The 25,487-nt window shown below is 45.9% G+C and overlaps 1 protein-coding gene across 2 annotated transcripts in view; it reads left to right on the forward strand.

The window, feature by feature from the left end:
- The window catches only part of FNDC3B (fibronectin type III domain containing 3B), a 282,861-nt gene that overhangs the window by 92,973 nt on the left and 164,401 nt on the right, over positions 1 to 25,487 (forward strand). For both annotated transcript variants that reach the window (XM_083503926.1, XM_083503927.1), the window contains exon 3: positions 11,072 to 11,147. In XM_083503926.1, coding sequence (XP_083360052.1) covers positions 11,072 to 11,147 — 76 coding nt within the window. The remainder of the gene's footprint in view (positions 1 to 11,071; positions 11,148 to 25,487) is intronic.

Genomic DNA, 25,487 nt, shown 5'->3' on the forward strand with positions numbered 1-25,487 from the left:
CTGCAATAATGGGGAGAGAGGAGGCTCCCCTGCCCCACCAGGTCATCTCACCCCACCCCAAAATTGGAACAGGAAGCCAAATCCCGCCACCTGTGTTGGACAAGGTCTGGTCTAAGACAGAACCACGCTTGCCATGGAATTCTAAGCTGCCCCAGGCAAGATGGCTTCTGCATGGATTTATAAAATGCCAACTTAGAGAGGTAAACTAACAGAATCCTAATCCTGTTTTTGAGAACCAGACAATAGTCGCAGAGACTTGAAACTGGCACATTGCTAAATGGGAGTACCTTGACAGGAGGATAGAATTCTTCCTGCCTACAATGCCAAGTTGGGCCTTGCCAACTGTAATGATATATGGAAGGTTTTTTGTTTTTGGCATGTTTGTTCTTGTTTAAACATGACAGTTCCTGTGTTCTGGCTTTGCCTTTTCCTAGTGTTTTCCAAGAAGCGGAACCTGCCCACCAAGTTCTATGGGCCTCAGCAAAATGGACTGTTGGGGAGATACACAAATCTTTTATCCCTGGGCAGCCAAGAGGCAGGAATCGCTAGGAACTTGATGCAGCCGTTTGTTGCTCATTCCAGCGATGCCCTTGAACCGGACCCTCATACCTTCCCCTGCATGTCACTACCAGTTAATCCTGTGGGAATGTGGTTGCAGTGCAGCAACATCTTCTTCCACCTGTCCATGGCCCAGTCTCTGCTGAAAGAGAAACTTTGTGTGTGTGTGTGTGTGTAGGCTGCATTTTACCTCATGCAGAGCACACATATGCATTGCCCTCCTTTGAGGCCCTGCAGTATGCAGCCTTATTTTCTTGACTTCACTCTGTTTTCACTTATAAGCTTTTTGAGTGCCGTATTTTTCCGTGTATAAGATGAGGTCTCCACCCCCTCCCCAATTTTTTAAGTTTAAAAATGTGGGTCGTCTTAGAGCAGTTAAATATATAAATAAATACGGTACTTGCCGCCATACACGCTCTGGCAGGTGAAGCTCCTCACAGTGGTGAGTCGCAGGGCCTCCTTATTCTGCATTCCTCCTCCCACTCAGCCAGGAGGGAGGCTGAAGGCGGTCCGTTTGTGCTGCACTGAGTCTGGGCGGTGGCTTCGCGCAATCGGTTCCGCACCGCTCCAGTTGGCTGTGGCGATTGAAGATACCTAACCCCTCCGCGCCTTTCCCTCGGGGCCTCCTTAGCCTGCTTGCCTTCCCCTACTGAGCCCGCCCTACAGCTGGTGGTGAGGCTGCCAGTGATCCGTTTGTGCCACATGGAGTTTGTGGCCGGCTACGCACGAGCGGCGCTGCCGCTCCAGTTGGCCACGGCGATTGAAGTAATAACACCCCTCCGCACCTTTCCCGTCATAGAAACCTTGCGCCCCTCCTGGGTAATGGCGCTCCCCCCCAAAAAAGCTCAACAACTCTGATAGGTGGCTTGTTACAGGTGCACGGCTGTCAGCGTTGGTACGGCAGGTGAGCTATTTTCGTCAACAATTAAGCTCAATCTCCCCCCATTTTCTTAATTTGGAGTCCCCAAAAATAGGCGTTTTCCTATACCTGGGGGCATCAATACACGGAAAAATACGTTATGTGTATGAACCCTGGCACATGGGGACTTTGAAGCTCTGGATTTAATAACTCCCCCTGCGCCATGTGGCCATGTCCTCCCAGGTTCCTGCGCATAAGCTTTGCATTGTTGCTACATTCCTTCTCTTCTACCTAACAAGTGTGAGCTGGAAGTAGTAAGGAAGTGTTAAAAAGAAAAGTCACATAGCAGTTTCCCGTTTGCTTTTCTTCGTTCCTACCTTCCTGCTGGATGCTTATCCTTGTTGGAGCTGCCTGGGGAACAAGCCACAGTGGACTTAGTTGTGTTGGCCGGGTGTTGCAGCAGCAACTGGGAAACCTGGAGCTGTCATGGAACATGGTGGAGGAAAGGAGAAACATCTAGTCCAAACCCCTGCAATGCGGGAATCTCATCTAAAGCATCCTTGACACATGGCACCCAACCTCTGCTTAGAAACCTCCAAGGAAGGAGAGTCCACAACCTCCCGATGGAGTCTGTTTCATTGTCGAATGGCTCTTACCGTCAGAAAGTTCTTCCTGGTGTTTACTTGGAGTCTCCTTGCTTGTAACTTGAAGCCATTGGTTCAAGTCCTACCATCCAGAGCAAGAGAAAAAGCAAGCTTGCTCCTCCCTGCACATGAGAGATATTTGAGGATGGCTATCCTATCTCCGGTTGCCTTTGTCCATGGAGTTTTATTGACAGGCTACTGGAGTGGCTTGCCGGTTCCTGTTCCTTATGGAAGTGAGAGCTGGACCATAAAGAAGGCTGATCGCCAAATAATTGATGCTTTTGAATTATGGCGCTGGAGGAGACTCTTGAGAGTCCCAGGGACTGCAAGAAGAACAAACCTATCCATTCTGAAGGAAATCAGCCCTGAGTGCTCACTGGAAGGACAGATCCTGAAGCTGAGGCTCCAAGACTTTGGCCACCTCATGAGAAGACAAGATTCCCTGGAAAAGACCCTGATGTTGGGAAAGATTGAGGGCACAAGGAGAAGGGGACGACAGAGGACAAGATAGTTGGACAGTGTTCTTGAAGCTACCAGTATGAGTTTGACCAAACTGCGGGAGGCAGTGGAAGACAGGAGTGCCTGGCGTGCTCTGGTCCATGGGGTCACGAAGAGTCAGACACGACTAAATGACTAAACAACAACAACAAAATCCTATCTCCTCTCAGTCTCTTTTCCAGGTTTGTTTTGGGAGTGGTGTTTTTGTCTGGGAACGATAAATTTAAGCCCGCCAGATCAGAGCAGCAGTATACAGAGAGGTGACTGGCTGAATCCAGGGGCTTGCACTACCAGAACTCAGTAGCCACAACTTGAGTCTGGTGGGAACTGAAAAGCTATGGTTTGGGTGTTCATCATCTCAAGAGCATGACTTGCCGGTTAACCTGTAGTCAGCAATACACGGCAAGAGATTTAAGTGAGGTCTCTTCCTTGTCAGATTAGTGTTCTAGCCTTCCTTTCACAGGAAGCAGTGGAAAAACCCCACAGTTGGGACTGTGGTCGGCTGATTATAGCGTTGGAGCAAAATCGCGTTCCATTTTTCCGTTCAGAAATGGCTGCTTTAGCTTTTGGGAATACTGCAGTTTCATGGCAGAACAGCAGAGTTTTCAAGTGATTGGGGGGGGGGGGAGAGAATGCCTCCAAAGGAAATCTGAAGGCATAAATCTTTTTTCTTTTCTTTTTTTGCTTCTGAACTCCTTTTGTGTTTAATAGAATGTTGCAATTCTAAAGTGAGGAATTGGAATGGCTGTCTCAGTGGCAGCACCACCACAAAAATGAAAGAGGGTAAGCTTTGCCAGAAACTTGCTTCATAAGCTGCCCTGGTTTTTGGAAATGGCTGCTTGGAAAAACTTGCATCTGGTATCTCCCAGCTGCTGTGTGATGTGTTGGAAATAGCATGCAACCTTCATAATTGGATGCTTAGGAGCTAATTTGTAGGAGCCGACATCCCTTTGGCCCCCAAAATAAAATATTCAAGGTACCCATGCCCTACCCACAAAGTTGATGGGCACTGCCATTCAAATGATGTTTGTGTGCTGCATCTTGTGATTGATTATGTGGGGGCAAGGCTTACCTGTCCATCCGTCGTTCCCTTACCCCTATAGTTTATTCAAGTTGACACCCCTGTCTGGAGGTTTGTCCCATTCCCATGAAATCCATTCTGAATTTATTTGTTCAACCCATTTGGCGAAAGGGGATGCAAATAGGCTTAGAGCATACTCCGTGAGCATGGGCCATGGTGCGTCAGAGTCCCTCTGGGTTACCCTATCTGGCAGTGGGGCAAATCTGTTGATTGTTCTGTGCAAACAAGAAACACAGCAGCAGATGTGCATCTCAGTTTCTTGGTAGGCTTCTGTATCTGAAAAAAACCCCATCCATGAGCATTTAATCCTATGGTAAACAGGAGCAGGAATGAAATGGCTTTTGTCTTGACTTGCTTAGATGCGATTTGTTGAGCGAAAAACATTCACACCCTTGTGCACAATAAACGAGGGAGCACAGCCCCTGTTAGGTTAGAAAAAATATTGGGATCATACCTTTGTGAGGATGGTTCTCTTAAAAAAATAAAATCCTCTTTTTTTGCCAAATGAAACTTTGATTCTACTGTAATAAACAAGCAGTGACATGTCTGTTAATGGACTGTTTCAAGCCACAGATGGAAGGATAGGATATTTGAATATTTTATCTGTATTAGCCACACATATGATATCACTGCATATGCAGTCTAGCTGCATGTCCGAAAAGATTCTAGCAAAACCTTTTCCCCAGAATACTAACTTTGAAGGAGCAAAGAGTTCTCTCTCTTTTTAAAATAGAGAAGTTACTCAAATATTCAGTCCTCTTTCCCCACAGTTTGAAGTAGTATGATCCAATTAGGACTTAAGCTCTCAGTCTCCTCTTTACCAGGTTGAATATACCCCAACTCGCTCAAACGTTCCTCATAAGGCTTGGTTTCAAGACCCTTGATCATCTTGGTTTTCCTTTTGTGCACACATTCCAGGTTGTCAACATCCTTCTTAAATTATGGAATCCAGGATTGGACACAGCATTCCAGGTGTGGTCTGACCAAGGCAGAATAGAGTGGTACTATTACTTCCCTTGACCTGGTTACTATACTTATGCATCCTAGAATGGCATTTGGTTGTATCCAACCAAGTCCTACATAGCTTTTTTTTTTATGCCACATCCCACTGTTGACTTCTATTAAGCTTGTGGTCTGTTAAGACCTCTAGATCCTTTTCATATGTACTACTAGTAATCCAAGTGTCCTTCATCTTATATTTGTGCAGCTGGATCTTCCTGCCTAAGTGTATTAGAACCTTACATTTGTCTGTGTTGAAATCTATTTTGTTAGTTTTCCCCAATTCTCCACTCTGCTACGGTCATCTCGAGTTCCAACTCTGTCTTCAGATACTGTACTTCAACCACCAGTCAAGGACGATGCTCCTGGCTCCTCAGTGCCACCACTTCAGGTGGTTGGAGAAGGTATTGCAGCCTCGGTCCAGTATACCTGAAGGAGCGTTTCCACCATCGTTCTGCCCGGACACTGAGGTCCAGTGCCGAGGGCCTTCTGGCGGTTCCCTCACTGCGAGAAGCCAAGTTACAGGGAACCAGGCAGAGGGCCTTCTCAGTAGTGGCACCCGCCCTGTGGAACGCCCTCCCACTAGATGTCAAAGAGAAAAACAACTACCAGACTTTTAGAAGACATCTGAAGGCAGCCCTGTTTAGGGAAGCTTTTAATGTTTAATAGACTATTGTATTTTAATATTCTGTTGGAAGCTGCCCAGAGTGGCTGGGGAAACCCAGCCAGATAGGTGGGGTATAAATTGTTGTTGTTGTTGTTATCAACCAAACTAGTTTTATAAAACTGTTTGAGCCACACTCCTCAGCTGGAGCAGTTGTCCATTCCTCCCTGATGGTTTTGAGCTCTGAGGACAGGCAGACTGTTTAAACAGTGTTCTTCCCTGCAATGGTGAAATAAATGGAGCGACTGGAATTCTGAACACCAGCACTGCACACTGCAACATTTTATTCCATGTCACTCTCTAGTAGTAGTAGTAGTAGTAGTAGTAGTAATAATAATAATAATAATAGTAATAATAATAATCTATTAAGAAAAGGCTTAAGTGTAATAGAATCCGCCAGCATCTTAGACTCCTTGCATCGGAACGGCTTGATGCGAAAACACATTACTGTCGCATCAGTGCTGGTTGTCAGGGAAGTGTCATAAGACTCTCTCCTCCCCAACTGTTAGATTGCAGTGGAGGAATGGAATCAGCAAAGGTCTTCTCCCTGACCTCAGTAAAACAAATAAGCTGTCTTTTCTTGATGGAACCTAGCTGGCATTGAATCGCAGGGATGACTGGAGACTTGTGAAGGATGACAATGATTTGTGTGCGTGCACACCTTTGTGTGAGAAACTGCTAGAAGTGGAGATTGAGCATTAGGATGCTGGAGCTGGTCTTGAGGTGGCTCGCTAAATTACGGCCTGGTTGCCATGGTGACTCAGCAGGCCCGAATCACACAAGAAGTAAAGCAGCTTTTCAAAGGACGTGGAAGGCCTTTTCTTCTTTTTCTTCTTCTCGGACTGCTCCATTTGCACCCGACCAGTTTCTGAGATTTCCAAGGACGGCAGTAGGTGAGAACGCTCCTGAGCATGTGCAGAATGCAGTTCCTTCACCATTGAAGGGCGGAGGAGGAAAACGCTTCTGGGTGACATTGTTTGAACCACCACATCGAATGCTGAATGGGAAGGTCTTGGGCGGTTGAGGTTTCCTTTCTGGAGAACGGAGCCCTGGCCATCACATCTAAAAAGTCCTGTGACTTGAAAGTTACTGAAATGCTAAACAACTTAAAAATAACATGCATGTCTTTAAGGAGCGACATGTGTTTTGATCTCCTCGGCTCCCTTGCTTTGTTTTGAATGGTACGCTTTATTTTGAGGAAGCTATGACCCTTGTGAATAATGCATAGAAATTTGGAGGCTGGGAGGCAGATGTCTTTCACTGCTGATGGAGCCGAGGTCACAGATGGACTGGCCTGGCTTTTGTCGGTTTATTTTTATCTCTTCTGGGACTCTGATTGTGGTGTCTTTGCTGTCCCTGTCTGCCCTGATCAGTGTCTTTAAGAAAGGCTCGTTGCAAACCTCGCATCATGGGCCACGTTTCCATTTCCTCTCCCTCCCTTCCTTTCCAGAACTTATAATTTTAACACTGACGGTGGGTTCGTGCAGAAATCACTGCCCCCCCCCAACAAAGAAAGCTTAGAGATGCAATTCTGTAATTTCTTAACGTGCGCGCCGTTCTTAATTTCCAAACATCTTCTTGATGTTCTGAAAGGGGGTCTTTTGCCTTTATTATCAGTGGAAAGATCATCAGGCTTAGCGCTAAACATAGCATGGTACCTTGCAGTAATGCCATAGTCTCAGAAGGACTTAAGGAATTTTGACGGGGGGGGGGGCTGCGCTCTCTCTCAGTCTTGAGCACCGTGGAACCAACGTGGCAGAAAGAATTTTGTGTGCCTTGAGCTGAAGATCAGAAACGGGGGCTGTCTGGGAATCAGGCCTGGAGGCGGCTCAAAACCATTGATGGGTTTCCTGTATCAAGGCCTTGGAAACCGCTGTACCTTTTTGGGAAGATGCTGGAACTAAAAGGCTATTGGAGATGCCTGACTGCTGCCAAGAACAGCAGTCCTGTGCCATTGGTCTCTCTGTCTGCTAATGTTGCTGCGAACGGCTGTGCATACACACCACCCATTCATGCAGCTAAGTGACAAAATGCTCTGCGTGATGTCACTCCGGTTTGGAGTTCCCCCGGCTGCACTTTAATTGGTTGCTACATAGAATTGTACGGGACACGGGTGGCGCTGTGGGTTAAACCACAGAGCCTAGGACTTGCCGATCAGAAGGTCGGCGGTTCGAATCCCCACGGCGGGGTGAGCTCCCGTTGCTCAGTCCCTGCTCCTGCCAACCTAGCAGTTCAAAAGCACATCAAAGTGCAAGTAGATAAATAGGTACCGCTCCGGCGGGAAGGTAAATGGCATTTCCGTGTGCTGCTCTGGTTCGCCAGAAGCAGCTTAGTCATGCTGGCCACATGACCCGGAAGCTGTACGCCGGTTCCCTCGGCCAATAAAGCGAGATGAGCACCGCAACCCCAGAGTTGGTCACGACTGGACCTAATGGTCAGGGGTCCCTTTACGTTTCTTTTACATAGAATTGTAGAATTGGAAACAATGAGAAAGGTCATCTAGTGCCCTAGAGTTTTTTGGGTTGTGTTGTGGGGAGGAGAACGTAAAAGTCTTCCTCTGTCCCCAGGTGCCACTAATTCACCTTGGGGGCTTGAAAATGGCGAGGACAACTGGAGGGCGATACAGGAGGTGTGCATGTTTTTCATGCAGAAACCTGGCTCACTCTTGTGGGATTGCTGTCCGGTTTGCCCATTTAGCGCAGATGGCCCATTTCTTCATTACTGCAAATGTGTCCCCATTGCCTGCAAATGAATCTTTTAACTAGAAACGCAGGGAACTGAACCTGGGTGCTTTTTGCATACTTCTCTATAGTATTAATGCTTTGCTTCCCACACCTCCATAGAAGTGAATGGCAACCATGTTGGTTTGCAAAAGGGGAACGAGGTAGATTTTGCAGATTCCACAGGACAGAAGCTCAGCCTGTGTCATGGACTGGCTGGATGTAGAGGAGTGGGGAGGGGGCAGCAGCTGGGAAGGGAAGCAGCTTCCCAAGGGAAAGGCTCAGAGCCAGGAAATTGATGGTAGGAAGGCCATGAGTGGTAAGAGGGAGAAGAGGGAGCAGACTGGGAGGAGGAGGAGGTGTCAGAAGCCGAATAGGTAACAGGGTTTAGTGAGCAGGAAGAGGCTGGGGCAGAGAGCAGTCAAGAATCAGAGGCAGTAGCAGAGGGGGCCCAAGCGAGAGAGATGAGGCAGGCGCCTAAAGAAGCCAGGGGGTCTCCCCCTCCTGCTGCGACCAGCTCCCCTCCCCCTGTCTCCCAGAACACGAAGAGGAATGAAGAGGGTGGAGCAAAGAGAGACAAGACGAAGGAGCCTCAGGTTGCTGGGGATGAAGCCTTAGCCCCACTGGGAAGAGTTGCTGTGATCACTAGGCCTGAGCTGCTTTGGTTTCTTTGAGTAAAGAGTTAGCTTCACCAACATGGGTGTGTTATGGGGTAACATTGAACTGGCTTGCAGAAGCTAATTGCGCCCCCAGATTTTGTGATGCACCCCCCCTTTTTCAAGTACCCATATTCTGTTATCGGACCCTTTGACTCTGCAGGATCATTTGCTTCGGACTCTGTAAACTTTTGTGCCATTAGGATATGACCCTTTCAGACACTGGTGACTAAAATAAACCTAGACAGCCTCACGCTGCGCTCAGGATACTGCTGCTTGCTAAGATGTGCAATGTAAACAGTAGCTATAGATAGCTCTTTCCTCCTTGTTTGTGTTTGGAAGCCCTTAATACAGGAAGATGCCACGTCTTTTGAAAACGGCTTTTCATGTCAGATGTTCTTGTGTGCAATGAAAAGGGCGACAGCTGTGACTTGGGTGGTGGTGGTGGGAAGCCTCTCTAGCATTGCCATGTCAGAAAGCAGTGGACACGGAATGGATTCCCGCCCCACACAACGTTTTTTAAAAATCAGATTAAATAAAGAGAATGAAAACTTACGCATGCATTAGCTTAGCATGACTATAACTCAACAAATGCTGTAGCGTGTTTTCTTTGGAAGCTTTCAGTCTAGGTTAACCGAGAGGAGATCATGTTTGCAGTCTCTGAGAGCAATAATCATGTTCTATTCCACTGAAGCAAAACTAACAGTGTTCCATGTTTTTAGTCATTCTAATCATTTTTCCAAATCTGCGTTTAATGGGCCTGGGGCAACAACATGCACGCTGCCTCTTTCACACACCAGTTTTGTGTGCTGACATCTTGTAGTGAACTATATAACCAAGCGTTATGAAACAGGTTAATGCACGTTAAGGAGATAGTGCGCCCCGCTAAATCTTGCAAATAATTGCTCGTATATGGGGGGGGAAGAGAGAGAAAGATTTGGGGTGTTTTATGACGCATAAAATTGACTCTGGACGTGCTAAGTGTGGTCAGGGTGTGCTCCCAGGCACCTGCACACCACCCATTGGCAATCTTCCCTTGTGTTCATCGAATTACAAGATTACTAATGGGTGGTACTGAAAGGAATGAGCTTGCACGAGATCACCCTTCCACGAACAGGCAAAATTGCAGGTTGTGGTTTGCGATGATGGAAGCGGAGGTGCGATCTCTGTTACGCCGCTCGTGCAAGCAGGCCATTTGAGTGAGCAGTCATAGCTGTGCAAAAATACATTCTGCAGCAGTCCCCCCCCCCACTCCCGATAGCATACTTTTGCATGTATGTGCAATAGTGACATCAAAGTGCATTGCTCTCTACAAAATGTAAGAGGGCAGTCCCATGCCCTGAAGAGCTGGCAGTCTAGAATTGGACACAGGTGAGACTGCAGAAGGAGAAGGGAGGAAGATGATGATAGCAAGACAGAACAGGGATGGACTGTGCATTTATTTAGTTAGGTATACATTCATACCTCGGGTTACAGACGCTTCAGGTTGCGTGTTTTCGGGTTACGGACGCGCCAAAACCCGGAAGTACCGGAACAGGTTACTTCCGGGTTTTGGCGCTTGCGCAGAAGCACTAAATCTCACTTTGCACATGTGCAGAAGCGCCGAATCGCTACCCACGCATGCACAGACGCTGCACTGTGGGTTGCGGACGCTGCGGGTTGCGAATATGCCTCCCGCATGGATCACGTTTGCAACCTGAGCATCCACTGTACCTTCCTTTCTATAGCCTTTCTGGGGTTTTGTCCTTAATAAAATTTCTCTCCATTTCCCGTCTTTCTTCACACTATTATTTGTTATTACCATAGTACCATTGCTTCCCTGGCTTGTTTTCTGCTTAGCATCAGTTTTAAAAAAATAAGTCTCTCCCCCTCCCCCCCCCCAACTGTTTGGTCTTGGCTTGCCTTATTGCAGATTTATATTTTGGCTTGACGGAACATGTGTGTTTTTATTTCAGGTGAGACTTTTGTATTCTAACATCTTCTATTCTGTTGTTTAGTCACGCTGGCTTTCTTTTGTATCCAATATTGTTATGTCATGTATTTCTGTGTTTTTATATTGTAACCCTCCCTGTGATCCTCGGATGAAGGGCAATATAGAAATTTAATAAAAAATAAATAATTCCAGGACTTCTTTAGTTTAGCTTTCCCTAAGCTGTTGGCCTCCCAAATGTTTGGGCTACAACTCCCTTCATCCCAGGTCATCGGCCATGTTGGCTGGGGCTGATGGGATTTGGAGTCCCAACAACACATTGAGGGTTTCAGGCTGGGAAATGATGATTTAGTTAAGTCCCCCAGTCCCCACCCCCTTCATGCCTACGTTCTGGAGAGAATGCATACAATTCATGGATATCTTCTTTATAAGATTCTGACACCAGGTTCTTTATTTTGGCAGGTCATTTTTGTCCAAGTTAATCCAGGTGAAACTTTTACAATAAGGGGAGAAGATGGGACTCTTCAGTGCATTCAAGGTAAGGAAGCCTTTATTAAGAGAACATTCCTGTTTTTATGTGGAAAGCACATGTCTGCCCAATTAATATCCTTGGCTGATCACCCGTGGATCCATTGCTTTCGCTCTGTCCTTTCACCAACGAAAATAAAGCATTGTTCACGAAGGTGCATCTGACAGCCTTAAATATTTTCAGTTTGCCAAACTTTTAGAGGAAGCGTGGATGACTTGCAGTTCAGCTTCGCAGCCCTCGAAGACACTATTTTATTTGGAACTGGACCACTGCTCCATAAGAGAGTCCCTTAGACAGGTGCATGAACTTTGAGAAGGTCCTGTTGCCTTTGGCATGGTGGCTGGGCTGCTGGACTTCCTTGGGGCTAGCCCAGAAGCTGCAGAAGGTGCAAGATGTGGAGGGTCAACTGCTCACTGGGATGGACTAACCCCATGATATTACACCAGTGCTGAAAGAATTGCATGGGATACCAGTTAGCTACTGGGCTGGTACTGGTGCTCCAAGGGCTATGCAGCTTGGGACCAGGATGCCTTAAAAAGTCATCCATCCTCTAGGTCCCCAACTAATTACTGTGTTTTGCAGGAGAGGGCATCCTGCAGATGCCATCCTATCAGGAAGTCTACTTAGCACAACATCAGATTTGAGCCTTTAGTTGGGGGTCGCACCAACCTACCTTTAGAACTCCTGCCCTCCCCATTGCATACCAGATGTGCTCCTTCTATGAGAGCCAGTGTGGAGTTGTGGTTAAGAGCGGTGGACTCGTAATCTGGTGAACAGGGTTCGATTCCCCGCTCCTCCACATGCAGCTGCTGGGTGACCTTGGGCCAGTCACACTTCTCTGAAGTCTCTCAGCCCCACTCACCTCACAGAGTGTTTGTTGTGGGGGAGGAAGGGAAAGAAGATTGTTAGCCGCTTTGAGACTCCTTAGGGTAGTGATAAAGCGGGATATCAAATCCAAACTCCTCCTCCTCCTCCTCCCCCCCTTCTTCTTCTTCTTCTTCTTCTTCTTCTTCTTCTTCTTCTTCTTCTCTGCTGTCTTTTTGGAGTCTGCTACATGCATTCCTCCTTCAACAAGTCTTCCAAAATCTGTACCTCACTCAATAGCTGCCTTGGATTTGAATTGATTTTGTGCTGTTCACCTGTTTTTTATATATGTATCTGTTTTATATATTCTGCATCGCAAATCACTTTGAGGTGCCTTGTGGTAAGAGATTCGTAAACGAAACAACAGTAATGGGAACATCTTGAGGGACAAATGTTCCCCAGCCGTTGTTCTTGTCCATTTGGGCAGAAGTTGGGGGTCTTTGAGCAGAGTGTGGGCAGCCATCTTTTGGAGGGCTTCCAGGCAGAAGGTTGACCTAAAAGGCACCCTCAACTCCTTGACTCCATAGCAACTGCCATGGAGGAAGGTGAGGAAGGAGGTAATGCGGTGGAATGGCTAGAGTGCAAGTCTTTAGCCTGGGAGACCTGGGTTCAAATTCCTCTTCGTCATGAAACTTAGCTGTGCCAGTCACTCTCTGCCAAATGGACTCACTGCACTGGTTTGTTGTGAGGGTAACATGGGTGGTTCAGACACATACATTATGTGGATGTGGACCTTCTCTCGTCATAAAAGCCATCCCAGACTCTTGTGATCATTACCCGAGGCTCTTCTTTGTGTGCCTCCTCCACATAAGGTGTGGTGGTTGGCAAAATTAGAATGGGGCCTTCTCTGTAGTGGCTCCCCATTTGTGGAATGTTCTCCCCAGGGAGGTATGCCTGGAGCCTTCATTATATAATTTTTAGGCGCCAGGCGAAAACGTTCCTCTTCAACCAGGCCTTGGGCTGATTCATATTCTTCAGTCTTTTAAATGCGTCTGTGGGAAGTGGGGAAGGTTATTGCTTTGTTGCTACTTACTTTTTTATCTTGTATTTTATTCTGTGAAACGCCCAAAGATCTTGTGATAAAGGGTAGGATAAAAGGATAATAAAATCCTCATCTTACCTCATCTTTAGGGACGCAGGTGGCACTGTGGGTTAAACTACAGAGCCTAGGACTTGCCGATCAGAAGGTTGGCAGTTCGAATCCCCGTGACGGGGTGAGCTCCCGTTGCTCGGTCCCTGCTCCTGCCAACCTAGCAGTTCGAAAGCACATCAAAGTGCAAGTAGATAAATAGGTACCGCTTTGGCGGGAAGGTAAACGGCGTTTCCGTGCGCTGCTCTGGTTCGCCAGAAGCGGCTTAGTCATGCTGGCCACATGACCCGGAAGCTGTAAACCAGCTCCCTCGGCCAATAAAGCAAGATGAGCGCTGCAACCCCAGAGTCGGTCACGACTGGACCTAATGGTCAGGGGTCCCTTTACCTTTTTTACCCAGTTTAGCATACAGGAGGTGGGCATTTGATGTGGCAACTTTAGGTGGATGCCCCCCAGCTTTGACAGTCGGGAATCACAAGTTTTATCAAACCTCTGTCTTTAATAATATCACCCATTGTCCCTAAAGAGAGACGAGGAAAACCAGTAAGCAAAATGTCAGGTTAGATTTTCTTCACTATGGCCACATCTGAGGTGTTGGATCAATATATAATTCATGCCTAATGCTGAAGAAAAGCGCATTTGTGCTTCTCACTGTAATGGCGAAACTTTCCCAAGTGAAGCTCACACCTTCACCACTTTCATTTAAAATAAAAATGCTCCCTGTAACATTGCCAGTTTTGGGGGAAGGTGGGTGCTCGCAGTCATGCATAACTCTGTGTGAGTCATTCATGGTAAATAAGTCCACCCAGGGGCTATGGTGTTTTATACTTTATTTTTCCCCTCCTTGCTTGAAGCCAGTGATCATGAAAGCAAGAAAGCTAATCATTTGTGCTCAGTATTAAGAAAGAAGCAATTCATTCGTGACCTGCAGTCGAATAAGCTCATCAAACGATTTCCATTTGTGGAGTGTGTGTGTGTGTGTGTGTGTGTGTGTGTGTGTGTTGTTTTTTTCCACCTCACCCTCCCTCCCTATTAAGTAGAAATGAAAAGCAGCAAATTGAGATGGCTTGGACTTGTGACTTACCTATTGATGTCCGATGTTCAGAATCCACAGCCCCAGGCCCTAGTTGTAGCTCCAGCCGTTGCAAGTTGACAGAGTTTTCAGTATTAAGGCACTTGCGTCTGGCTTCATAGGAGAATTTACCTGCATCACAAGATGCAGATCTGCTGTTGCAGAAGCCTTGATTAGTCACCTTTGCTTAAAAGCCTCTAACAATTATTGTTATTGTTATTATTTATTAAATTTGCATACCGCCCTCTATCCCCCCAGGTCTCAAGGTGGTTCACAACATATATAAAATCACAAAATAAATATTAAAACCAAAAACAACCCAGTAGTGTCCCGTCCCCCCCAAGAAAAACACACCACATTTTAAAAGGGCGTTGGAAGTCAGTCAGCCAAAGGTCTGGGAGATGAGGGATGTTTTTGCCTGGCGTCTAAAGGTGTATAATGCAGGCGCCAGGCGAGCCTTCCTGGGGAGAGCATTCCACAAACGGAGCCACTGCAGAAAAGGCCCAGTTTTGTGTTGCCACTCTCCAGAACTCTCATGTAGGAGGCACACGAAGAAGGGCCTCAGAAGGTGATCTCAGGGTCTGGGCAGGTTCATATGGAAAGAGGCGGTCCTTGAGGTATTGCTCTTTAAGATTCTATAGGTCAATACCAGCGCTTTGAGATGGGCCTGAAAACTAATTGGTAGCTAGTGCAGTTGGACAAAGGAGAGCCCACCGCCTCCATAGGCCGTTTGTTCTACAGTGAGGAAAATCTTAGCAACATTCCCTTCCTTGTAATTTGAACCAGTAGGTTCTGGTGCGGTATCTGAACACTGGGAGGCTGGCTTGTACCGTTGTCTGCTATCCTGTGCTCAGATCCAACGCATTTAAAATTCCCATGGCTGCTGCCCATTTTAGACAACCAGAGCAACATTTCAGAAATGTTGTTAAAGGCCTAACGGTGAAGGGAAGCGCAGTCCAGGTATTGGGGGGGGGGGGGAGGGAAGGCCAAGCCCCTACCCAAATGGCAGAGCTCTCCACCTCAATCTCTGGCCCCCTGTGCGTAGCTCTAAATAAAAACGTCCATGTGCGCACATTCCATTTACGCACATGTGTTTAAGATTATGACATTTCTGTATAGAGTATTTTTATTGAGTCTTTCTCGGTATTCTTTTCAGTTCTCGGTCTTGAAAAGCCGGTGACATTCTCCGATCAGTCAGATCCCGGTCTCAGTTGGTAGTCTGGCTGTAGTGTTGATTGAATTTTAATGGGAAACATTTGTGTTAGCGTTTTGAGTTTCGGTGCTCCCCTCCGTTCTAAACGCTCGTTCCCTTCAAGGAGAAAGTCAGCGGTGTGTTGAAATACGGGCAGAACGGGTTGCCTTTTCACTAGCTGCAGACCGGCCTGACTGGCTGCCACCCAGCGCGTGCCATTTTTATTTTATTTTTAAACCTGGCATTAGAACCAGACAAAATGGCTGGTGGAGATAGAGATAAATGAAAGGTTTAATGCATGTGTCCCATTTATAGCCTAGCTGCCTTAACATGAAACTCACGGTGGTGCATATATAGGGTTATAGGTTCTTATGCGTGCTGAGCGAAAACTTCCATCCCATTCTGTGCTAGGCACAATCATGGTTCTGGCTTATGTCAGCACAATGCTAAAACTAACTAGGGTTGGTGGTTCACCATCAATCACTTTCCAGTCCCTTACCTCTGCACCTGTCCCTAGTAACTTAGCAGCGTGAAAGTGGAAACAGGATGTCTGTATAATTGTGCTTTATGGGTCGTTAACACTAAGCAAAGAGTAGCAGCTCTTTATCCCTTGCCAAGGATGATATCTCTTGTTGTAGAATTGGGTAGTGTGCTGCTCTCCTATTTTGGATCCTATCTTTCTGTGAGGCTTGTAGGATCTTGTCAGTATGCTAAAGGTGCCCTTTACAATGCAGTAGGATTCCTCCACCCCTCGTAAATGATTACACAGCCGGAGTTTCCGGAGTACAGTAAAGAGCAAGTCATAAAATATCTGCCATGTGTCATTTTCCTGTACATGAAAGTGAATCCTGAAGCTTATATGTTTTTAGTGCCTTACTGGGGTTTTTCCTTCTTCTTAAGTGCAAATCTTTTGAAAGGGGATTTGCTTCCCTGAAAACCCCAAGGACAGTTTATCGTTAACTTTTAAGGAGAGGCTTTTGCCCGTCGATCTTGTTTCCCTCCCGTTTCTTCCACAAAATCAAGAGTGCAGTGGTACCTTGGTCGTCGAACGGCTTAGCTCCTGAACAAATCACCTCCTGAATGCCGCAAAGTTAGTGTTCTGGTTTGCGAATGTTTTTCGGAAGCTGAACGTCCGACGTGGCTTCCGATTGATTGACGGAAGCCCCTGTAGCCAATTGGAACCCACACCTTGGTTTTTGAATGGTTCTGGGAGTAGGAACAGACTCCTGGAACTGATTAAATTCGACAACCAAGGTACCACTGTAAATGCAAAAGGATTCTCAAGTCAGGAGGTGTCATCCTGCGCCTCTGCTGCCACCCATAACCATCCCTGCTCCTCCCAGGTATTCAAATGCACCCCCCAATACCTCTGGATTAGCAGTGGTGACAGGGATGAGATGATGCCTCCCTCTCTTACCTCCCCTTTCCATGGTCACCCCAAGCAGTGTGCCCTCAAACAAGCCACAACTTCATTGCAGAGTTCATTGCACCGGCCATTATTTTGGGTGATGATAGATTGGAGAGCAGGGGAACAGAGTTGGTGGGAAGCCAAAGATTTGACGCCTTTACTCATCCTTCTTAAGAAAAGTAGTGTGTTTTGGCTGTTAGGGTGTGGCAGGACGAGTTTGTGGTGGTAGAGGCAGACAGGGCATGTGGGGCATCTTCTTGTCCTCATCTTGGTCACCGTGGAAGGGGAATCCCAGGCGTCGGAAAGCTCCCCTGCAGTTTGGACTCTTCCAAACTTCCTGACTTCTCTGAGCCCAGTTTGGCCCAAAAGCCACACAATCGCTAATCAACTTGCCGGGTTTTTCTGCTTGAGGCGCTTCATAATAGTTCCAACAAATTATTTTGCACACGCATTATAGGTTGAGATCAGATCTGTGGTTGTAATGAGGAATTTGATATCCCAGGACAGAAATGAGCAGAACATATGAAGTAGATGATAGCTTATATTAACAAGAAATGTATTGAACAAATGGTGACAAGATGAATCACCCGTACCTCTGCAACGCATAAGGAACAATGCCGCCTAGCAATGATAATACTGATTTTATTATAGAAGCTCAAGTAGTAACCACATTCTGCAAAGAAGGATTTCTCCTGCCCCCCGCTTCCCGATTTTGGTAGAATTACCAACTTTATAGCTGGCCTAGGACCTTAGTGGTGAAATTGCTTCTCTCCAAACATAAGAAGCTTCACCTGCTAATTTCTAAGAGAAGTTGATGGACAGGGAGGGAAGATTCTTGACGCCCCCCCCCCAACAAGAAGCAATTGGTGAATGATTCAGAGGACACCCTCCCTAGTGTATTAGACCTAGCAAACCAGTCCTCTCCTATTCCCCCCCTTTAAATTCCAGCTACCCCAACTTGTGCATGCTATTGAAGCTCAGTGGGGCATTGAGGTACATCACCAAATGCCATTGGTGTGCTGCTCCCTCAACATTCCTGGCATATTCTGATGGCCAGCTGGTTTCAGGACAATGTCAGTACCTGTCAGTAGAGCAGTAGCTGTAGTGAAAGACTCCTGGTGGCTAATATACTCACGAATTTGATGGGCAGTGTCTGATAAAAATCACGTTATTGGCCTATTCAAAACCTTTGCCAGATTCTTTCAGAACGTAATACTGCACCGCAGGCTTGCAGCAGGCAATACAGGTATACAGCTGTAATAATAATGAACTATTCCCCTGCACAATAAGGATGATGGTGATGATGATGATGATTATTGATACCTCGCCCATCTGGCTGGGTTTCCTCAGCCATTCTGGGCGGCTTCCAACAAAATATTAAAATACAATAGTCCTTCAGATATTAAAAGCTTCCCTAAACAGGGCTGCCTTCAGATGTCTTCTAAAAGTCAGATAGTTGTTTATTTCCTTGACATCTGATGGGAGGGCGTTCCACAGGGCCACTACCAAGAAGGCCCTTTGCCTGGTTCCCTGTAGCTTTGCTTCTCACAGTGAGGGAACTGCCAGAAGGCCCTCGGAGCTGGACCTCAGCGTCTGGGCTGATCAATGGGGGTGGAAACGCTCCTTCAGGTATCCTGGGCCGAAGCTGTCTAGGGCTTTAAAGGTCAGCACCAACACTTTGAATTGTGCTCAGAAATGTACTGGGAGCCAATGCAGGTCTTTCAGGATTGGTGTTATGTGGTCTTGGCGGCCACCCCCAGTCAAATACTTGCAGGATAGTTAAAGAGGCCCTGAAGCCATTAACCATTGGGTGATGTGAGCCCAGCAGAGACCCTTTCTACACTGGGACCAAGTCTTCTTGGGGAGGTAGTCCAATGCAGGCAGCAAACTCCACCTAAGGCTTAAATTCTGGCAGGAGACAGTCATCCCTTTCACTCTCCCTTATGCATTGTTTGCTTTCTGCTTTGACTGAGCATGTGTGAAGGGACAGGTTGCCTGTAAAATGAGGAGAGGAGATAACTTTGGTAGATCTCAGCTGCATCTGGCAAAATCTCCTCTATTCTGCTGTTTAGCACCTCTGTGTGCCTGGGTGAAAGGATCACTTATATCTTGGTTTAATATGCTGACATACTATTGACCAAACTTGTCCTAAAGCAGTCGGACATTATTATTCCTTATAAATTTTCACTTCTTTCTTTCACCCCATGGCTCTGACTCTGATGGTGTTGTTTTTTAAGGCAGATGGTCAGACATAAAAGTTCCTCGCAGCTACCTAAGACTTTCTCCCCATGAAGTATTTTTCGTCTTGTTGCTGCCTCAACACATAAATAACCTAGCAGAAAAACCATTCTTGACTCTTTGGCTCTGCTCATTGATTCTGTTACAGCAAAAATAAGCCTTGCACTGATTTTTCAGTAGAATTTTATTATGGGTTTCCACCTTGAAAGAGAGAGAGAGAAGTGGGAGGGATTGGTAATAGTCTGAAGAAAATGGAATCTTGTTTATCTAAATAGCCTTGGAACATCAGAGAATTTGAATTAGCAGCATACTGCGAAGAGTCTTCCCCTTTCTCTCTGCCTTTGATTGCATTCCCATCTTATCAAAAATAAGCAGCTCATTTGCTAAACTTGGAAAAGCAACGTCTGTCCAGTTTATCATTTGTCATCTTGGTGATTGCCTGATTTGCTAGTGCAATTAATTTTTTCTTGATCCTTTTGTTGATCAAAATTTACGCTGTATCAGATGCCTGGTCTCCAAAGCTACCTTGGAGATCTGGAGCCCCAACCAAACAACATGTGATTGTATTTGTCCTGTGCTCCTATCCAAATGGTCATACTGTGTTAGCCAAAATATTTATGTCTGTTCTGTTTGCAGACTCCATATCATTCTTTGTGGGTTTCTTTTTTTAACCAGGCTTGTGTGGTTTATTCCTTTTTGGCAAATTATCTTTTCTAGCATTTTAAAATCCCTAAATTTTCTTCAGCTGGGTCTGCCTCATTGGAATAATCACATCAGGACACTACCTTATTAAAACAAAACACACAGTTGCAGCTCACTACTAATTATACATCGTTCTTGCTGAGTTTAGATATTTTTGTGAGCAGATTGACTTTAGCTTGGGGTGGACCAACCACTGTATTAGCAAGAAGATTTATACAACATTATGTTATGTAGATATTGCATAACATTGCAGGGTTAGACTTTCCAGTAGTGTTCATCTGATTTTTTGCCAAAATCCATTCTATCACTTTCCTATTTTCCCCAGCATTTCCACACCCGAGTAAACCCGAAATTACAAATCTGCAAGACTGTCATGGTTTTTTCTTCTTCTTATCTACTAAAAGCACATTAGTGAAACCTGGTTGGAGCAGCTCCTTTTGTGACTAGGCAACGGCGTTAATGATTGAACAAGGTGATCTGCTGGGTAGCTGCTTTCCGGTGGGGCTGAATTGTGCTTGAATTCTGGTTTTGGCGTTCTATTTATTTATCAGATGTTGAAGAATATTCCTTTGAAGATGAACATGGATGTTCAACATGTGTCTAGTTCGAGATGGGCAGCATTACAGCATTTCCTTATGCATTGTGGCGTTGTTGTTTTTTTTTAATAGTAGCACCTTAGCAGTTGCCAGTGCGCTCCACAATGAAACTTGAAATATAGGCTAGCTTGTTAATGCGACAGATGCATACAGAAGGATGCTTTTTCTTGCCATGAGGATACATTACTTTGTCTCTCTATCTCTCTTCCGTCCCCCTTTTCAAGGCTTAAGTTTAAGCCTGGCGAACTAATCACACTCGTTGCTTGATGCAATTGCCCAGTGCTAGTTAGCTTTAAAAAAATAATAAAAGCTGCGAAGTTTGATTTGGCTTACATTAATCTTTTCCAAATATCTCTGCTTGGCTGCTGTACAGTACATATTCGAAGACTGGGTTGGGGAGGGGGAGGATGGATATTCTCTGTGTGAATGGAAATGTTTTTTGGAACTCTGGAATATGGAAACTTCGAGCATAAAGTCTATGTGAAACCATAGATTATTCTGTATGTACCTAGTAGCGACCAGCACATTCATCGCATTGGGCTCCTTTCCAGGACGTTCGCAGCTTTTTTTCATTTGTGGAAAGGAGGAGAAGGAGGAGGAGAGCAGGACTGTGCGCTGCATGTGCTGCGCACTGACTGCTCCAGACAGTCATGTATGTGACCTGGCAATCAGCATGATTTCCTGCTGACGTGGCTTCCCACAACTGGAGCAGAACAGAGCAGCTACAGTGCGCTGCTGCAGAGGAGAGGGGCAGAAGGATGAATCACTCACAGGATGAGAAATAAATTTAAGACTCCGCAAACTTTCTAGCCGTCCAGGTTTAGTAGGCCGGTCAACATGAAGGCACCTTCTTTTTTTCCTTCGTTTGGGCACTGTGTGTGTGCGTGTGTGTGTCCGCACACACACACACACACACACACATGCGCACAGTCAAGTGGAGGGGAAAAAATAAGGTGTTTGCTTAATAAATGCACTCCCTTCTGCCAATGATTTTTCGGTCGTTATGGTGACTTGCCATTAGGAGATAAATTTGGAATGGAATTTCCCCTACTGTTCGATTTGGATAATACGGTCCATTAGCCCTTATGTCATCCTCAGTTTAGTGTTATTTTCTTCTTCCTGTCGCAAGATGTCGCAGAGATTCAGGCAGCGTAGCCTGGGCTCCTGACTTTGCACTAGTATTATTTTTAGTAGTACTATTGGAATTGTAGTAATTTGGATACTGATTCATACCAAAATAGACTTCTGCCCATCGGAGCAACTTGCAAACGGGAGGGGGCTTCCAGCCTGAGCTCTGCAGTTATTCACCGCTGTGCTGTGCGAATCCATATCCGGGTAGGTCAGGGAGAGACTCCTTCTCTGAAACCTTGCACAGCTGCTGCCAGCCAGTGTAGACTGTATTGAGCTAGCAAGACCCCAATAGTCTTGACTCAGTGAAAGGCAGCTTCCTGTGCAACACTAGCAGCACAGGTCCCCCCCCCCAACAGAAAGGTTAGCAGATTCCACGAAGGCATAGTCTGTAGGACCTCTTCTGCAGATAATTAACCAGTGCTGGAAATTAGCCAAGGGACGTGGGTGGCGCTGTGGGTTAAACCACGGAGCCTAGGACTTGCCGATCAGAAGGTTGGCAGTTCGAATCCCCGTGACGGGGTAAGCTCCTGTTGTTTGGTCCCTGCTCCTGCTAACCTAGCAGTTCGAAAGCACGTCAAAGTGCAAGTAGATAAATAGGTACCGCACTGGCGGGAAGGTAAACGGCGTTTCTGTGCGCTGCTCTGGTTTGCCAGAAGTGGCTTAGTCATGCTGGCCACATGACCCTGGAAGCTGTACGCCGGCTCCCTCAGCCAATAAAGCAAGATGAGCGCCGCAACCCCAGAGTCGGCCACGACTGGACCTAATGGTCAGAGGCCCCTTTACCTTTGCCTAGAAATTAGCCAGGCATATTTTTGCGACTGGCGTGGGTCCAGTTGTGGCCATGTGGAGCCCCCACATATCTGCAGCCAGCAACCATGGGCTGATTTGCTCCTAAGCATTTAATTGTTGGTGGTGCCATGAGTTCCAGTATCTTCTGGGAGATATCGATTCCTGCATTCCCCAATCGCTCTTCCATCTTCCTGGTCTTCATATAGGTACTGTATGCAGATTACATGTTGGGGAGAGCAGTCTCTTTGTCTAAATATTTCTGCTGCCTAATAAATACTTCTTTTGCCAACAACCCAGAAATACAGTCAGAATCCACTTGGATGACTCAACTTAAGGTTTGGGTGTTTTGTTTTGTTTTAAGATGCTCTGTGTACTCTTTTTGAGCACAGCCAAGCATTTCTGAGTTTGCGCTGCACTTTAGGCAAATGCATAGTCCAAACCGAGTTGATCCACAGGATTACGGCGAAACCCTCGGTTAAGTGCTTTGCTGGTTGAGTGCCAAAGGTGCCCAGGACCTTACAGGATGGGACCCTTGGAAAAGCAAATGAAGATTGTAAATCGGCTAGGCCTGCTGTGCTCGAGTCTTCTGTTCTTTAGATTAAGGTTGATCTCAGCTTGTATTATAATACTGAGCGGGCTGACATCAGCTTTTGCTCAAAAGAGAATATCTTTAGCCAGACATAGGGGGCAGTTCGGTCTCTGCGGTGGGCCCCCTCTAGAAAGCTTGAGCCATATGGCGCTGGCTTATTTGTCAAAGAACCTGCTGTCCACTCGGATTTAGTTGAAACCATCAAATTACAGTAAGCAAAGACCTCAAGTTAGGATGGAATAAATAGCTTGGGTCAGTAGTCTATTTGTGTTTTAACCTAGTCTCTAGTTTAGACATTCCATTGCAGGAAGCCTTTTATCATGGGGATTGTATGGTGCGTTCTGGAGAAGGGGCTGCGTCTTGGCAGAGAAGCTCTCTAGGCCTGGCTGCGCAAGCTCCGCAAACCATTGGAGTCGTCTTGTGATGTCGGGATTTTGGTAGGATTCCTGCATTATTTTACCAAAGGTCGAAGGCAGCTGCCTCGTCAAAGCAAACTCTCATATTCTCCCCAACAACAACTGCTCACTTAGGCATGTTTTATTAACTTGGTATGTCTTCCATTGTGCCTCTTCTTGGGGCCTATTTTTGCATTCACATAAAACAATCCACGCAGCTGTTTTAGTCTTCTGTAGCTGTGTGTTAATTTTGGGGTGGAAAGTTGGGTTCAACCTAGGCCTTCACAACTTGTGTGACCCCACCCTGCCACACCGTGTATCTTGCTAGCTACTTATTTTTTTTTAATGATATTTATAAAAATTTTTCAGACAATAAAAAGTTGCAGAATTAAAAATAGGAAATAAGAAAAACGTAACAATAATAAAAAACAAAGAAATACAAAAATACAAAGACGAAATACATAAAGAGTAAAAAAGAAAACAAAGTTAACAAAAAATCAATATTTTCATGTCTTATATTTCATTTACTTATTTCCTGACCTCACACCCCCCTTTTTTGTATTCCAGTTCACATAGTTAGTTCAGCAAATCCTTACCCTCTATCATTTATCTTTACTTATTATCTTAACCTATTATAACTATATATTTCCAGCCATTATCAATCTGTATTTACATATTCTTGTTAATCTTTTTACCAATACCACTTATTTTCAATCCAACATCCCTTCAACATTCATTAATTTTACAGTATTTCTGCAAGTAGTCTTTAAATTTCTTCCAGTCTTCTTCCACCACCTCTTCTCCCTGATCTCGGATTCTGCCAGTCATTTCTGCCAGTTCCATGTAGTCCATCACCTTATCTTGCTAGCTACTTAACCCACTGCCTCTTCCAAACCACCACTGCCACCCCTTCCAGGTATGCAGGGATGGTTAATTTATATCCTGGTGGTTATAATGCAAGACTAGTGGGGGATGCACTTGTAAATTTACTTATTTGGTTTTTCAGATTAACATTTTACAGTCCCATATCCAACATATAACATAGAAATAAGATTCCAAAGTATCTCCTGGACCTCCTTCCTCCCCTTTGTGGGTCCCATTGTTAATCATTTCCTCCTGCATCTTTTATAAGAACCCAAATCTTTTACATCTCCATTATGTCCAAAATTCACCATCAAACTACAAGTGCTATTCCAATCCTACTAACGATTTTAACTGTTTGCAATGATTTTTTAAGATAAATTATAATTTCCCTCCATTCCTTATTAAAATTTTGGTCTTCCCGATTTCTGATTCTTCCAGTCATTTTTGCCATTTTGGCATAACCCATCAACTTAATCTTCCATTCTTCTTTCCATCTCTGGGCCAATAACATCCACACAGCTGTGGTTGCATACATAAATAATCTTTTCTGCTCCATTGGGATTTCGGCATCTAGAAAGTGGGGGGTGCATTTGCACTTGTAGGCCTTGAGTTTTGCAACTGAAAGCCGCTTGTGGTTATCTTTTTTTTTTAATGTTATAATCAGTTTGTGCAAACATGTGGGTTTTGCCAGGGCACGGTGTTCATGGAGCAGTCATTGAACCGGTCAGCATGCCAAAGCAGTCAACTTACGATAGGTGTCATCATGACATTGGCAAGTCAGAATGGCTGTGTGCATCAGCCTAAATGGCCTGAGAGTTGGCATTCTGTGTTCATCTTGCTGCAGCGGCTGCTTAGCCTGATTTGCTTGGAGATAACCCCCTGAATTGGTTGCTTGTGATGTGCCTAGAGGAGTCCACATGGTGATAAATACTGTGCTCAGTGGTAAGGTAAAGGTAAAGGGACCTCTGACCATTAGGTCCAGTTGTGGCCGACTCTGGGGTTGCGGTGCTTATCTCACTTTATTGGCCGAGGGAGCCGGCGTACAGCTTCCGGGTCATGTGGCCAGCATGACTAAGCCGCTTCTGGCGAACCAGAGCAGTGCACCAAAGCTCCGTTTACCTTCCTGCCATAGCGGTACCTATTTATCTACTTGCACTTTGACGTGCTTTCGAACTGCTAGGTTGGCAGGAGCAGGGACTGAGCAACGGGAGCTCTTCCCGTCGCGGGGATTCTAACCGCCGACCTTCTGATCGGCAAGCCCAAGAAGGTCTGTGGTTTAATCCACAGTGCCACCCGCGTCCTGTGCTCAGTGGTAGAATGTGCTTTTTACATGTGGAAAGGTCAGACCCAACCCCTGACATTGGGTATATCAGGTTAGTGAAAGAGCTGAAACCTTGGAAAACTGCCGCCAAAGTAGGT

Source organism: Podarcis liolepis (genome assembly GCF_965112155.1).
Source record: "Podarcis liolepis genome assembly, chromosome: 5".
Lineage (NCBI taxonomy): Eukaryota > Metazoa > Chordata > Lepidosauria > Squamata > Lacertidae > Podarcis > Podarcis liolepis.